At 41.4% G+C, this 17,654-nt stretch overlaps 1 protein-coding gene across 1 annotated transcript in view; it reads left to right on the forward strand.

The window, feature by feature from the left end:
* Window positions 1–17,410, forward strand: part of MTUS2 (microtubule associated scaffold protein 2) — a 222,546-nt gene extending 205,136 nt beyond the window's left edge. Inside the window, exons 10-14 of the mRNA XM_032220483.1 lie at window positions 933–1,006; window positions 6,227–6,325; window positions 9,861–9,980; window positions 10,605–10,702; window positions 13,232–17,410. Of these exons, the coding sequence (XP_032076374.1) occupies window positions 933–1,006; window positions 6,227–6,325; window positions 9,861–9,980; window positions 10,605–10,702; window positions 13,232–13,448 (608 nt within the window). The 3' untranslated portion in view covers window positions 13,449–17,410. The remainder of the gene's footprint in view (window positions 1–932; window positions 1,007–6,226; window positions 6,326–9,860; window positions 9,981–10,604; window positions 10,703–13,231) is intronic.
* The last annotated feature ends 244 nt before the right edge of the window (window positions 17,411–17,654 follow it).

Genomic DNA, 17,654 nt, shown 5'->3' on the forward strand with positions numbered 1-17,654 from the left:
CTTGTCTAAACTTTGATGGTTTTTTGAAATAATTGTAAGAATTAATACAGTTTGCTCCTCTCCAATCTTGTGAGGTTTATGCAGTAAGATTGCCCTCTTGTGAGTGAATTTAGCATTGAAACAGGTTTTTATTATTTATGAAGTCACGAGCTTATAGCAATTAGTTGGGCTATAAAATTTTAACACATGGCTTATTAAACCACAAATTACTGAGGGTCAACAAAATGTCATCAATATTTAAGAGGAGGGGCGTCTTTCTACACTGTATGGGCTGTCAGCTAAGTTTACAATGGGAAACTTCTTTTTTTTTTTACTTTATTGTTAAAAATAAAAGTTGGACATGGTGCAGCCGTCCTGGCATTATCTCCGCCATACAAAACTAAAGTCTAACACGAATATCTTATGCATTCCACATACATTACTATTTATATACAGATACTTAACCCCTTATCATCGTTGCATTTACCTAATATAATACATCAGTGGTGAAATTCATTTTATTTTACTACCTGTTCTCTGGGCGTGGCTTGGTGGGCGTGGCAGGAGAAGGATACTGCAAAATCTCCATTCCCACCCCAGGTAGCATTTGCCGGTTCTCTGAACTACTCAAAATTTCTGCTAGCGGTTCTCCAGAATCTGTCAGAACCTGCTCAATTTCACCCCTGTAATACATATATTACAACTTCTTTCGATCTATACATCCTTGTTCTTTTCCGTTCTGACTTCTATTCCTCAAATCCAACCATTGGTAAATCTCTTAGCTATACAACGGGAATCTTCTAAGTTCACTAGATCACAGTCAACAACTATTCATTCAACAGTTCCAAATTTTAAAAACAAAACAATTGTCATTTTCATTGAAATCATATTAAAATGCAAAAATTGGGCGTGCTCGTGAAATATGTGTGATTTTTTTTTCAAATCCCCTCTAGAAATGAAGTCTGCTCATGAGCAAGAAAAAAGAGAACTTGAAGAAAGTTTTGAAAAGTTGCGCTTGTCACTCCAGGTTAGTATTTTATTCATGTGCTGGTTGACATTGTTGCTTGCTATATTATGTGGGTCTCCTGGAAGAGCGAAATTCTTCCAGCAGTTCAAAAGCAGAAGCATGAAACAGACTCTAAAGTAACTTGAGGATGACTCTAAGGAGCAGTTTGTGTCTGTTATGATGCCTGCTGGTTTAGCTTTCCACCAGCTGTACTTGTCTACTATTTCCCTGAGTAGTGCTATGAGACCGCACACAGTGGACACTCAAGATCAAACAACATAAAGTTTAAAGGCAGCAAATGAGGAATATGCTGGAAACAGTAGAATAAAATAGAATCAGGGGTGGAATTCTACTGGTTTGGACCAGTTTGGGTGAACCATTACCTCCGACTATCAGCTGGGAGCAAGCCAGTTTGTTCTGATTTTCCAGTCGCATCACAAGGTTCAACCTCCCTTCTGTGTGCAGGTTCATTGTTGTCTCGAATGAGACCAATCACTGTTGTATCATCTACAAACTTCAGTGCTTTAACAGAGGGATCTTTTGAGATGCAGTCATTGGTATATAGAGAGAAGTGGATAGAGAGCACACATCCTTGGGGGTCTCCTGTGCTGATTGTACAGATATCTGATGTGATTTTGCCTAGCTTCACCTGATGCTTCACCTGATGTAGTTCTGGACACTACAGTCTAAAACAGACTTAACTGGAGCAAGTTCAGAGAAGGGCTAACAAGATCACAGAATGAATGAAGGCCAAACTCTATGCCTGGGATGGCGAACCTATGTCACGTGTGCCACAGGTGGCACGCAGAGCCTTATCGGTGGGCACGCGAGCTCAGCTCCGGCATGCAGGCACGCACTGGCCAGCTGATTTTTGGGCCTTCTGGGCCCACCAGAAGTCAGGAAACAGGCTGTTTTTGGCCTCCGGGGATGGGGAAGGTTGGTTTTGCTCTCCCCAGGCTCCTATAAAGGTTCTGAGACCTGGGAAAAGTGAAAAATGGACCTTCTGGTCCAACCAGAAGTCGGCAAATGGGCCGTATTCGGCCTCTGAAGGGCCTCGTGGGGGAGGTCTTTTTTGCCCTCCCCAGGCTCCTAGAAAGAGTCTGGAGCCTGGGGAGGGTGAAAAATGGGTCCACCGTGCCATTGCATGCCAAAGCAAGGGGAACACGGGGGTGTCACACACGCATGCGTGGGGAGTGGGCACATAGAATTATGGGTGTGGCCATTGCATGCCAAAACAAGGGGAACACGGGGGTGTCACACACGCATGCGTGGGGAGTGGGCACATAGAATTATGGGCACACACACACATGACCTCCCACGCTCCCCCTGCTTTTGGCACACATTGGCAAAAAGGTTAGCCATCGCTCTATGCAGTATAATTAAAGGAACCTGGAATGTTAAACCTGCAGAAGTAAAGTCTTCAGATCTCTAAAGAGTTATCATTGTAAAGGAAGAACTGTCATCCTCTAAGGTAGGACCAGAATCAGCAGCTTGAAATTACAGGGAAGAGGATTCAGGTCAACCGATAGGTGTCTCAGGAAATAGTAGGTAGGTCTTCAAAGAAGCAGTTAGGTAACCATCTGTTCAGAATGCTTTGGTGAAAGAGGAGGTAGGATTAGATGACCTCTGAAGTCATTTCCAGCTCTGTGACTTTGACAGGACCCGTTAAGAGGGCTTTGTCCATATATTCACGATATCCGAGCTGGCAGTGACTGGCTTGGCGCCATAATGCACAGCTTGATGAGAATGTCAGTTGCTTTGTGAAACAGGCCAATTTCATGCTTGGAGGCAGTAAAAATGAAATTGAAAAAAGGCACTGCTAATATAATACTGCCCGTATACAATTCTGTGATAAGACCACACTTGTGCTATTAGCTCAGTAATGATTTATAGTGACTTCCAGCTATCACCGGGATGATAAAACTGTAACAAAGGCAGACTTTATATCACTACAGCCCTTGCTGGCTGATGCTAGAAGACACTATAAATTACTAGTGAGGAAATGTCCTTGGAGTATTGTGTACCATTTTTGTTATCACGGCTGAAAAAGGATATCACCGAGCTAGAAAAGGGCTGGCAAAATGATCAGAGAGCTGGAGCAGCTCCCTTGCAAGCAAAGATTATGGGAATCCTGCACTAGCCTGATCTAGCCAGGCTCGTCTGAGTTTCTGATGAACATTGGAATCAAGAACAGCTAAAGATAAAGGTTAGGGACACGGTGGCTCGGTGGTTAAGACGCTGAGCTTGTCGATTAGAAAGGTCGGCAGTTTGAATCCCTAGCACTGCGTAACGGCGTGAGCTCCGTTACTTGTCCCAGCTTCTGCCAACCTAGCAGTTCGAAAACATGTAAAAATGCAAGGAGAAAAAATAGGAACCACCTTTGGTGGGAAGGTAACAGCGTTCCATGCGCCTTCAGCATTTAGTCATGCCAACCACAGGACTGTGGATACGTCTTTGGACAGCGCTGGCTCTTCAGTTTTGAAATGGAGATGAGCACTGCCCCCTACAGTTGGGAACAACTAGCACATATTTGCAAGAGGAACCTTTACCTTACTAAAGATAAAGGTAAAGGTTTTCCATGTCTTATCATATCTGATTCTAGTGCTCATCTCCATTTCTGAACCAAGGGAGCCAGTGTTGTCCGAAGACATTTGTGTAGTCATGTGGCCAGCATGATTTTACATTGAGGTGCACTGAATGCTGTTACTTTCCCACCAAAGTGTTGTCTCTTAACTTGTATTTGCATGCTTTTGAGTTGCTAGGTGGAGAGGAGCTGGGGTAAGTAACGGGAGCTCACCCTTTCGTGCAATGCTCATGTCTCAAACCTTACCAGTTGACAAGCTCAAAGTCTTTATCCACTGAGCCATCATGCTTCCTCAAGCACATATACCAAAGGCTTAAATGTAAATTATCAATTATTGATTGATATTCCACCTCTGTTCAATGGGTTACAAAGTCAGATTTCAAAAGGTTGCATTAAAACCAAATTGAAATCATAAATACTACAATATAAAAGAGATAGAGGGAAGTATAAGTGATTAAACTTATGTTGCGACACAATTTTAAAACCTTACATATTTGTGCTTGCTGTTGCAAAACAAATAAGATGCTTGCAACATTATGTCACAATACACATTAAGGCATTACTGTATCATAGTTAGGAACAGAGTCATGGCTATCACTCCTAAGGACCAGCATTTTCAAATATTGTATTCAGTGTAACGTCTTCTTCCATGAATGAATAATAGGAAAAAAGAATGAAGATGATGCTTTTTTACATGTATTGGCTATATTCATATGCCCCCATGGATTATTTTATCTATGGTTTATTCAAGAAGCCACAGTTGCAGCATTAACATACTAAAACCTATTCTCCTTTATTGGTAAACCCTAAACATGATGGTTTGCCTTACAAGTAACCCAAGGGGTACACTAGGTTGGGTAGGAACCCTTCAAAAACACATTTTCTGTGTTTTTGAAGGGTGAAATTGGTACCTTGACACTTGTTGCAACTCCCACTTAGAATGATGTGGCAGCCTAGACAATTGACAGTTCTTAAACTAACACAACACAGATCTGCAGAAAGATTAAAACTGCCAACTTCATGACAAGGACAGAGTCACTGGTGGGCTCAACTGCTATAAACCCTCAAAAAGCAAAGCAAAAAATATTTTAACTCTTGAACAGACAGAAGGAAAATAAAACACTTGCTTAAGGCTTCTGTATATGACATTTTCCCACATACACATATGGTACTTGCACACATCGTATCTTGTCGCTGTGTATTCATCTAGTTGTATTAAAAAAAAATCAGAGCCATTTCTGTGCTTGGGATCTTAAACACTGTCAGACTTAATATTTTCTCTTTAAAAGACAGGCTAACCTAGAACATCTAAAAGCTCTGAGGCGTGAGGCAGAATGCATTCCAAGTTTTGGCAAGCTTGGACATGGGCAACTGCCACTTCCAGCAAGCTGCAACATTTGAAAGACAAGGCTAGTTTTAGTGTACCTCCAAATATACTGCAGCTGAGCTCAAAATAAATTGACTTAGTTACTGAACACAATTCACCATTTAAGCTCACAGAGATTCAAAGCTGGTGTAGAGGCCATGTTTGGAAGCGTGCAAGGGCCTATAAAGAGGGAAAGCAGGAAAACCATTCCTCCGTGCGGCCGGGCCCCACACCTTCTATCTAAAATGGAACTTGATCATGCAGGCCACAAGAGGAATTCTATACCAGAGAAGTAAGATTTATAGGTGGAAGAATGGAGAAATGAGGGAGGAAATGCTTGTGCTGTTTCTACGGCTCAGTGGCATCCTTCTCCAGTTGGCCCCTCCATGTCAGCCACTGTTGTGGCCCACCAGCGGCCAGTGGAGCTAGCAGCAGATTCAGACAGTGAGGAGGTTGAGGAGGAACATGAGCCAGTCCTGGAGTCTGGGGAAGGCTCTGCTGAGGGCTCTGTGTCAGAGGCAGAGAGGGGGCCACAGCCATATGCCAGTTATCAGCTGCCTTCACAGTCAGACATCAGTGAGGTAGATGAATAGCTGAACTTGTTCCCAGTGTGCACATGCGCAGAGTTGCCAGACAAGGGGAACAGCTAAAGAACAGGGATCAACTAGGGAGTAAGGCCAAAGGTCGACGATGAATGGCTCCCTCCCAGAGGCAATAAAAGGGGAGCGAAAGGGGAGTGGAGTTTGCAGGAGGCAATTACTTTGCTTAATTGGTTCATGACTCTCTGAGAGTTTGCCAAGTTTTGCAGATATCGGCCTGGCAGCTCTCCATGCTAGGTAAGGTCTGTGACTATAAATCCACCTTTGAAAGACTTTGCTGGATGTGAATGAGCAGAATTCACAGTAAATTAATAAAAGGGTTTTTTTTGTTGGGCCAAGACGTTTGCTTCCTGCTCTTGGGAAGCCTCGGTCAGAACAGCTACCTCCTCTCCTTTCAGTTAAGGAAGGGATATTTTATGTAATCAAAATGGCTCATTGCCACAGGGAAGAAAATTCACCTCCTCCTCCTTTTCTCCTCTTTCTCCTCTCCCATTAATTGCTGGAGCCAGTAGGACGCTTCCTCAACATTAATTAGTAGCTCATGTCTGACAGATTTGCCTTGAGGCTTTATGCTACCAATCTTGGGTTTTACTTAGGACAATTACATTTCTTTCAGAATAATTATCTAAAATCTTTGCCCCAGGTGAACTAGATCAACATTGAAAAGTGGTTGTGTTTAATATCATTTACAGGACCAGGTAGATACTCTCACTTTCCAAAGCCACTCTCTAAAGGACAAGGCCAAGCGATTTGAAGAGGCATTGAAGAAAAACACTGAAGAACAACTAGAGGTACTCAATAGCTGTTTGTACATTGTCCAACCTAACTGAAGAACACAAAAGGAGGTGCCCTTCTTATTCAATGACATTACAACAGGAGTACTGATCCAGACTAAAGGGTCTACTGATTGAAGCCGAGCCTCAATGGCAATGAATAAAGTTACACACATCTATGTTTTGAAGAAGTTTTGAATACTCTGTTGTAACAACTCAGGATGCTTTAAAGCATCTTCCTTGCAGCCTAAACTACACTTGATCACTTAGGAAGCCCATCTCTAAACCAGCCAAAATGCTGTTTTTCTCTGCAAATGCCTTTAGCCATAGCATGCGCATGCAAGACCAAAAGAATTTCTATTTTCAAATGAAAATATTGCTAGCTCAGGGTTGACATGAGAGGATCCTTGGTCCTCCTTGAGCTCAGTTGTTTTCTTGTAGATGTTTCATTACCCCAGCCCATATTTTTCAGAGTATAAGACGTACCTTTTTCCCTCAAAAAAGAGGCTGAAAATCTGAGTGCGTCTCATACACTGAATACAGCATTTTTGGCCTCCCGAAACTCCGCCCCTTCACCAAAATGGCTGTGCATAGCTTTTAGAAGGCTTTCAGAGAGTTCCTGGGGGCTGGGGAGGGCAGAAATGAGCAAAAATGGCCTTTTTGCCTCCCCAGCCCCCAACAGCACTCTATAAGCTTCCTAAAGGCTATCTATACCCTTTTTTGACAAAAAATGGGCCCATTTTCATGAAAAATGGGCCCATTTTCATGAAAAATGGGCTGATTTTTGCTCATTTCCCCCACCCCCCCACCCCCCAGGAGCACTCTACAAGCCTCCTAAGGCCTATTCATGACCTTTTTAAAAAAAAACAACGGGCCCATTTTCACGAAAAACAGGACGTTTTGGGGAGGTTTTGCAGAGAGCAAAAACTTTTTAAAAATTTTTCTCTTCAAAACCTTGCTGCGTCTTATACTCCAGTGTGTCTTATACTCTGAAAAATACAGTAGTTAACATCATCAGTCATCTCAACAGCAAGTCTGTAAGAAACATCTGCAAGAAAACAACCGAGCTCAGAGAGCACCCAGGGCATCTCACTTCTACTTTCCTTCCTTAAAAAATAAATCTCTCTTTCAGTGCCTAAGTCACCCACTTTAATTAAGTGCAGCTATCAAGGATACAAATAACCCATTAGTAAGACTTTATCTTTGTGACTTGCTTCTGTTCCTCATAGAACATGGAGAGTGGTATAACATCATTTGTATGGCCAGAGAGTGGAAATAAATGTTCACTCAAGTTCATGGGTTTTGTCTGGGAATTAATTGATTCATTTAAACCTGAAGAACCTGCAGATGTTTTAGGCATTCATTTGCCTCTTAAGCCAAATATTGGGGGAAAGAAGTTACAGTATTAAGAGAGGTAACAATTGATCCTTAATAACTTCCTCTTTCCGTATAAAACAACAAACCTCCAAAGGCTAAAGATATGACCTCCTCATCTGAGAGGGAATTCAGGGGGACTAGGAGTCTACAAATAAAATTAGACTTCTTTCAGAGTCAATGGCACTTCAATGGCTTTTTTTAAAGTGTTGTTGGGGGTAATCTTCAATACTATTTATGGAGAGCATGTGGTGAGAGGTTGTTGGTCCAGTGGACTATCTGACCTAAGAAGCTGGCTAAATAATCGTATCATTTTAATCTGATCTTTGGATCATTTTTGTGATGGGGTGAGATTGCTTTGTCCTTCAATCACTTTCTCAGCTTCCCGTTTGTTCCTGGTAGACAGACTTAAAACCTTCACTTTCTTCTCTCTTAGGCTGTTGGAAACTTATGCTTCTATGCTGGTTGCCCTCAGCTTCTAGCACTCTCAGTCTGAGTTTAAAGCTGAGCAGTTACATACATTTATAAATTCTGCATGAAAGAGGCAAATTTAAGTCTATCACCAGTGAGTAGCTGGTGGGCCAGATTAATACTTATGAGTGCTGGCCCAACTATTTGCTAGTTTTAAAAAAAAACAGCCTACAAAAGTTATTTTTCTATATAGAAAAATCACAATGGCACTGTACCTCACGGCATTTCTGCTAAGTAAATAATGAATAGCAATAGCAATAGCAGTTAGACTTATATACCGCTTCATAGGGTTTTCAGCCCTCTCTAAGTGGTTTACAGAGTCAGCATATCGCCCCCACAGTCTGGGTCCTCATTTCACCCATCTCGGAAGGATGGAAGGCTGAGTCAACCTTGAGCCGGTGAGATTAGAACCGCTGAACTGCAGATAACAGTCAGCTGAAGTGGCCTGCAGTACTGCACCCTAACCACTGCGCCACTGACGCACTGCTTGTTGGAGTATTGCCAACAAGACACAGTCTTGACATAATTAAGTCTTTCCAGAACTGACCAGGCTTTACAAATGTCTTCTCCCTAGCTGGCACCCCACTGACGTTATGGATAAAACCAAGCCTGCCAACTAGTTAGGCCAATCCCCTGGCACCTCACATATCTCATTAATAAAAAGCAGCACATCTGCATAACCCTATGCAGGCAGGTGTCCGGGTTCCAATTAACACCTCCAATGAAAGAAGACTCCAAGGCTTGAGTTTCCTCAAAGTTCCATTTTATTAGAGATGTCATATTGGCACATCTGGGAACCCCCGAATCTGAAAGTTTCCAGGTTTTTCCCACCCAAATCAAAGTCCAAGCCCCTGCCCAGCACCCACATGTCCATCATGTGGCCCAATCAGGCTCCATCCAAAACTAGAGATGCCACCCGGTTACGCCACTCCAGGTGCAGGGCAAAATGTCCTTGACTCTCTGAGAAAGGAATGTTATTATGACTATATAGCTCCCATAATCCCCCCTCCCATTTTCCCACAGCATTAAATGTGGCAGGCCGGAAGGCCCAGTGTAAAAGATGGCTTCCACGCCTGACCATAGGGTTCAGAGACACATCCATGGGTATTCTTAATTGTCATGCCACACCTAGACCACTCGAGAGACATATTGAAAAATAAGGACTTGGTTTTTAAACAGTTTCTCAATACTTTGAAATTGAAATAGGACTTTTTTTTTCGTATTGGTTCAACAAACTTCTTTATACGGTTTTTGCTAGACAAATTGAAGATTGCTGCGCTGTCCTTTCCTCATTCCCAATTCCACTTTAATAGGGAAAATGTTTCAGAAAATTATTAGGCTGAAATCTTTGAAGCTGTAGGACTGCAACTTTCTGGATTAATGCCTACAAATAATTCTACCATCCCTGCTGTTTTCATTCCATCTTGTCAAAATATGAAGCAGGTGCAAGCATTCTGAACCTTCCCTTCACAGCATCTGAATGAATTTTTTCCCCCTGATTAAACCTCAGAGAAGATTCAGTTGGTTCAGCTGCATCAAACATCATTTTGCTGTTGAATCAATTTGTATTGAAATTGCCAATTTAATTAAATCAGGACCGATTCGTATTAGTTCAGTTTGTATTATTTTTTATACTACTGAGCAAAAGAGCCTCTGTCCTGGCTGGGACCACAGTGCTACTTTCTCATATCATTCTTCATTCTTTTAGGTTGCCCTGGCTCCGTATCAGCATTTAGAAGAAGATATGAAGAGCCTAAAGCAGATTCTGGAGATGAAGAACGGACTCATTCATCAACAAGAAAAGAGGATCATGGAGCTAGAAAGGCTGGTGAGGTCTCATTTTGCTGCTATTTCTGATTGTTTATGAAAAACTTGAAGAGTGATTAAAAAGCACGGATTAGTATGTTGTGTCTTCTCTATCAAAACAATCTTGCCCAATTGGATACCCGCAGATGCTCTCAGCATTTCCAATCAGTGTGTTTTGCATTTTTTATAACTTCACTCACATTCTCTTTGCCTAGCAAAAATTGTTTCCAATGACAACAGCAACTAATATAGACTTGCCAGTGACAAGTTTTTATAAACTTTTGTCCGCCTTAACTGCATCTTACATGTGGTTGCACTAATCCTAATTTCCTAATTATTAGAGTCCAGGGTGAATGTAGGTGTGGTTTCATTCAGATCTGGGTAGAAATGAACTTCTATATCATAACCTTTTGAAGAAAGTTTCCAGGACAAGTTGCTTGGATTCAGAGGCATCTGTAGAATTTCTCAGAATAACTAAGTTCTATGCAGGATTTCTCCCTTATTGACCTCCATGCTTTGTCAAAATATTTTTGTAGAAGAACTCAGGGTTGCATCATATTGTAAAAATAAGTCATCATTCCCCTAGCCCCACCCCTCACCGACATTCATGTTTGTGGTAAATTTAACAGCCTGCCTATCTCTTTAGGCAGAAAAGAACTTAATTCTAGAAGAAAAAATTCAAGTACTGCAACAACAAAATGAAGACTTCAAAGCGAGGATTCATCACAACACTGTGGTTACAAGGTCAGTTTAAATATTTTCTACAGAGCAAGAGGATAAAGGCAACTATCGGTGGATCTTTTTTATATTTACTTTATTGCTATTGCTCAAGAAATCAAAGTACTGGAAGAATATGAACATTATTCTATACATTGAAAGTTCACATGCCAGTGATGGCAAATCTTTTTCACCTCAGGTACCAATAATTTAATCACACACACACACACACACACACACACACACACACACACACACACACACGCTGTTCCCCCTGCACATGCATGCATGATACCCTCCACCACTGCCCTGCACATGCGCAGATGGCTTTTTGGGAGCCTGGGGAGGGAGAAAATGGCTCCCCTGCCCTCCCAGAGGCTGTCCAGAGGCTGAAAACGCCCTCCCAGAGCCTCCACATGAGCCCGCGTGGAGACTCCTGGGAAGGGAAGGGCAGCGTGGAGAAGCCAGCTGAAAATCAGATGGCCAGCAGGCACATGCGTGTTGGAGCCGAGCTAGGGCAAGGGCTCGCATGCCCGCTGCTATGGCTATGCATGCCACCTGTGTGTGCATGCCATAGATTCTCCATCACGATCATATGCCATGCTGGTTAGGGCTGCTATTGTATATGCACTCAGAAGGAGTTATTTACAAATAGTTATGAAGGTATCAATCGCATATGTGCTTGGTGATAGTTTTTTGCCCATTGGTAAATGCACTGAAAATATGCACTTAGCTGGCATGCTTTCTGTAAAATCTGCATTTTTCCATGTATGTGTATTGCTTGAAGTAGACAGTATTCTGGTCCATGGAGGGGGTGCAAGAAATGCGAATGGAAAACATCCATTTAAAAAAAAATGGAGACAAAATAAATTTCTACAGCATGCCAAGTAAACATTTACAGGATTGTATTCTACAAGACTGAACTGTGAATCAAAGCTTGCTTGATTCAAATTACAACACCCATGAATTCTTTGAGTGCTTTTTTGACCATACTGACCTTTCATAAATCCACCTCCCAATGGTGAGTGATAGTACATGAGTCAGAAATGCCTTGCTGAAGTGGGGTTGTTGACCTTTGCTTATCTTTATGTAGCCACATGATGGCAAAACAGCTTTGTCCATTGTTGCACCAATGTTATGGGTGCTTGTCTAACCACGTTGTTCCTTCCTTGAGTCTTTGGCAGAAAATTTCATCAACTCTTTCCTTTGAAGCAAAAAAAAGTTGCAAAATAAGCAAGAGGTTTTTTTAAAATAAATGACTAATCCTAGTTATGAAACAAAATGCAGGTGAGCCGTTTGTTGTAAGAAACAAACAGTTTCAAGAATCATGCATACATTTATTGGGTCACAAACTTCCTTATTTATCAGCTAGACAACTATAGCTGTGCTATTTGAAGGAAGTGTTTCAAAACCTGTATACTGGAGTACATCTAAGCTATTCTCTCCACTTGTTTAACGTAGCTGCATATTTGTAAATGTCAGCCACACAGCTGCTTGAAAAACTGTTTCCCAATTTTCTGTCTATTCTGTACAATTTTCTTTATAGATCTGGCAATAGCCACCATAAGTCAACAACTGTAAGTTGATGTATATATTATTAGTGGCGTTAACTTTTCTTGGCTGTTAAGCATTACGAAATTATGATGCTATGTTCTGCTGAGTCAAATCACTTAGTCATCTGCCATAGTGATGTACGTTCAGTTGGCACTGGTCATCTCAGATTAATCTACTACCTAAGGTCTTTATAATTAGGGGCCTTACCCAGATATTTTTTTTTACATTCAAAGCCACATGCTTTCCTGCTGATTATAGTGTGCCTCTTATGTCTCCACAGTTGTTTCTAAATGCATACCCTGTTTCCCTGAAAATAATACCTCCCTAGGTAATAAGCCCAATTGGGCTTTTGAGTGCATGTGCCCTCTTCCAAAAATAAGCCCTCCCCCCAAAATATTGCAACACAGTAGCAGCCATGAAGTGACCATGCTCACCCACTCCTGCACCTCAAAAATAATAAGACCTCCCCAAAAATAAGGCCAAGTGCTTATTTCGGGGTCAAAAGAAAGTAAGATCCTGTCTTATTTTCAGGGAAACATGGTAGCATAAAATTGTTCAGGTCTAATGTATATGTAGGCCTGTTGCTGGACTTCTCTACCCTTGAAAGTGATTATGATGATTTTTTTTAATCAGTGGAGGGGCGGGAGGAAGCTCTTTAGGAAAAATATTGTATTTATTGAAATGCCGGTGGATGATCACAGTGTTCTTCCTGACCTGTTGTGGCACATACCTGGAAGTCACTCAGTGTGACAGTAATCAAGAATCCAGTCAACCAAATGTGAAGTGTAGTGTGAGGGATTGATCTAATTTATATCAGATCACGAAAGCACTGTATTATGAGCTGTTGTCAATTTGAAATGGTCTGGGCTTACTTTTCTTGGATGAAAGCAGTGGCAGGAAGGCAGGGTTAGAAAGTGGATGGGCTGATCAGAATGAATATGCAAGGTGAGCATCTGATAATTACGAAAGTCAAGTTTGATGTTGTCTTGTCACCTTCTCCAGACAGTTATCTGAAGAAAATGCTAACCTCCAAGAACATGTGGAGAAGGAAAGCAAGGAAAAAAAGAGGCTGAGCAGGACAAATGAAGAGTTGATGTGGAAACTGCAGACCACAGAATCCATGAGTCCTGTTAAACTATCTCCCACTTCTCCAACGCGCATTTATCGCTCTTCATCAGGACCCCCAACTCCAGCTAAAGTCAGTACAGTACCAAGATGACAGACCAATGCAGCTACTTAAATGGACTTGGCCCAGAATATGGAAAATTGCAGTCCAAGCGAGTTGTTATGAACGGCAGTGAAAGATTTGTTGCTTTTCCCACATGTTCTCTAGTTCCTTATGTTTAGGCAATGTACTTTTGTCATTTTAGCATCAGCAACTCAAAGCTAGCATATGAGATCAAAAAATAGCAATGTAGTCTGATGCATGGAAACATCTTTTGGGATTAGAGGCAAAAGCAACTGGAAAACTGTTACTTATCATTCACTCTGAATGATTTCTTTTTTCCACAATAATATTTCAGGTTAGTTGCCAATAGCTCTGCTTACATCTACAGCTTTGGTGAGGTACGGATTGTACTGAAATCCAGGCACAAAATGTACTCAACACCCAGAAAGCCTACATATACAGCTCTGCATGTATAACTAAAGGTGTTCTGAATTGCAATTTTTTTCATGAACTAAAATTGTGCAAAAAGTGCTGATATTTTCAAGACAGCAATTTTCTAAAATGTGCCTAAAAATTATTCTGAAAGGAATTGCTTTTGGGGGGGGGAGGGTTGGTTGGGGTCAAAGCTTCCCAGGAACATTTCTACCCAGACTAGAAAAAAGTTAGAAAAAAGGAGAAGCATCTTCTAAGTGACCACCGAGTGGTACATTTTCTAAAGCAGACCACCAGCGACTTTTGAATTCTTAAGTAGTTACTGACTTCAAAAATGATAATTGGTTTTCTACGCAATGCCAACCATGGTCACTCATCTTCCAGGCTCAGTATTAGATCTTGCAATTGTAGTCAGTCAGTTACTTTCTTTATTTAGCTCAAAAGAGTGACTGACTTTTTAAGGTTTCTAAATTGTTAGCAAGTTAATATATATAAAAACATGAACATAAATACCACCACCCCCCCTCCCCATGAACAACATAAAATCTTCCTTTGTACAGTGGCCATCAAACTTTGGCTAAAATCCTAACTTACAGTCAACATACTAATAAGTCATGAAGACATGAAGTAGTATGGATGTTCTTTGACTGTATTTTGCTCTCTTTTGCATATAAAAAACCCCAACTCTACTGACAAAAACTGCTTCTCATTCACAGAGATGGCCAAAGGCATAGTCATCCCCGGCAGCTGCTTGTAGCACATTATTTAATGCCAGTGAATCAATTTGCAAGCTGCCTTTGATCATTGGCTAGTCAATTATGTTGTGGTTGTGTCCAGTATTGGCATATTGAACAACTTTGTCAGGGATACTAGGTACGGCTCTAAAAGCAGCGGCCTAAACCTGACCATTAACATTGTGCACTTCCACTTACTCCATGCTCACAGAATTTTGTCTCAGTTTATGGCCAACTCACTGGGTTCAGTATTTCTGCTTTTCTTAATTGCCACCTGGACACTGGTACCCAAATATGTATTTAGTAGTAGCATTGAATGGGGTATTCCGGTTGCTCAAATATAGACTTGGCTTCCTAAAATGTAGGAGACCAGATAGTAATATATTTTGAGATGGTTCTTGATCTCAATGAAAGTATGAAAAGTATGCAGCCAATACCTCTTATTGTCTTTGATGTGTTAGGTGGTGAGTTCTAGCATGTTGTCAAATATGTTAGACTAGACTGTGAAAGCATTGATCCTAGCACTTGAATGCTTGTGAAGCATAAATTGTCTAAGTCAGCCTTCCCTAAATGTCTCCAGATATATTGGACGGCAAGCTCACATGGCTCTTAACCTACTTTGGGGGAATTAAGGGATTTGTAGCCCAGAAATCTTACTAATGCTGCGTTGGGCAAGCAAGGCTGACTTCAGCAAATGTAGGTCTTGTTATTTGATTCTCAACTAGTGACTGTGGCTTAGTGTGTATTTTGTGCAGCCCTGGATTAGTCCATCAATTTAAGAACTGTTCAAAGGGCCACACAACGTGAGAAAGCAGGAATAAGTATAGTGAAAAACATGCCGTGACAAATACTTTGCTGAAATTTGCACAAACACTTAGTCCAGAAAGTCTGCTTAATGTTTGGGAATTGCTGGTAAAGCCTAAACTTCAACTCAAGAGCTAGCCAGCATTGTCTGACCACGACTACAGATTTGGGGCCTAATTCCATTGTGTACAAAGTAACAAGATTGATTTTTATCCCCCTTAGGACTTTATTTTTTTGTAGCTGCCTTGCATGTTACTATGATATTAAGAACATCTTCTTAGAGTAGCTCATGTCATGTTTGTAAGTAACACAAACTGCAGAATTAGAGTTTGCATACGGGCAAAATGAACTGAGAATAGGAAAGTAGAGACAATTACTTACTAATGCAATTTTATCCACTTTTTATACTTTAATGCCTGAAGACAGAGAATGCCACAGTACGCTTGTGCACTTGTTATGTTATCATTGTGAACAGTGTTGGCTCATCTAATCCATGTTATCATGATGATGATCTATTTGTTCTTCTATTGCCCTATAAGTTATGTATCACTCTTTGTTTACAGGCTAAGGAGCTAAATAATTGACAGATGAGTGATTTGTCCATTGGCATCTCTATTAAAGTTGTTTCATCCCACCCCCCGCCCCCGCCCCCCAAACACAATAATGCTTCCAGCTAGGATGGGAATTTCAGCTGATGGTGGTCAGAGTCAACCTACAGAAGCTCAACCCTGACCATTATTTCTATGCAAATGGCAGACCAGAAGATAGTCATCACCCATGTATGCTCTACTGATTATTTTCTGCATCCTTAACAGCACGGGCAACTTTTTCCTACTGCATCATAATTGCTGTTAATCTCAGGCAGAAAACTATCATTTGCATGATGTTACATTGCTAAGCAATACCAAAACAGAGAAGGCCCAATTCACAACTGCCACTGTGCCACCTTCTCAAACCACTTGTGAAACATGTTAAACTCATTTTTCAGATGGCACAAAGGATGGAAACGGAAGGCAACCATCCCAATGGAACTGCCATATTGCTTTGGCTCACCCAATGTAACATTCTTGATGACTTTCTATGGGACCAGCTTCCTTGCAACTTATAAAACTAATGAAGATACGCAATGGGGATAATCCAACAGCCCAACAATACTAGTTATATGTAACAAGAGTTCTGCACAAAGTTAAAAGAAAGTTGGTTTGTGCAGCTTCCATCTCACAACATTTATAGCACAGAGCAGGGTGAATTATGTTCTTCATAGTTCTTGTGTGGGCATTTAAATCTCAATGCCAGGTATGTACCCCTTTTCCTAATTAGGTTTAAACCAATCATCTTGTATGAAAGGAAGTACAAGAATTAGCTTGGAAAAGTGATTCCTAACTTTGACTCCTGCTTCTATCATTTCAAACTCAGTGTTGGGACAAAATTCCCCCCAAATGTACAGGGCAAAGGAGGCTTCAAAGATCAAACGATTCTTTTGAATCTTATATTCTAGTAATTGCAGTATTGGAAATAAAAATGAGAGAACTTTGCCCAATGAATAAGTGGTGCTCCTGGAAAGATTGGGAAGTAAGAAAACAGTCTTGACAGAATTCTTCCAAAGAATAGCTGCAGGATATTATACTATATTGTACTGATATGTTAGGTAAATCTCCCCCCCTCAAATAATTTATTTTTAAACTAGAAGCCTTGCCCTAGATTAAGAATGTTTTAACATAAGCTTGTAAAAAACATTGGAGATGGTTTCACAATTAGAAACGTGTAGGTTTGGTAAATATACTGTACTATTTGAAGATCCAAGTTGAAATAGGTGAGGAACAAGATGTGTGTGCATACCCTCCTACTACATTTAAGACAATAGAGCAGACTAACCTTTTTGTTGTCATGTGCTATTTTGGGCCTAGTAGGCCCCCCTGCAGCCTCCTGGGACCAAAAGCAGACCATGCATCTCCTGAATGCGCCCCGCCCGCTGCGCAAGCATGGCAGAGACCTGAAAACCAGCTGTCTAGAGAGAGGTGTGTGCATGCGCAGTGGAGCTGAGCTGGGGCGACGGCTCAGGTGCCTGCGTGCCATAGGTTCGCCATCACGGAACTCAGGGGTGGGTTCCGGCAGCCACTACTGCTGTTTTGCTCGCGCACATTGTGCATGCGTGGGCATGCTTGATGCTTGTGCGCACTTGTGTGTGCTTTGCTGCACACGCATGCACAGTACAATAAAAATGGTTCTGTGCATGCGCAGAACCAAAAAACAAGATGGCAGCGCTTATGACACCGCTCAGAGAAGT

Source organism: Thamnophis elegans, chromosome 6 (assembly GCF_009769535.1).
Source record: "Thamnophis elegans isolate rThaEle1 chromosome 6, rThaEle1.pri, whole genome shotgun sequence".
In the NCBI taxonomy this organism is placed as follows: Eukaryota; Metazoa; Chordata; class Lepidosauria; order Squamata; family Colubridae; genus Thamnophis; species Thamnophis elegans.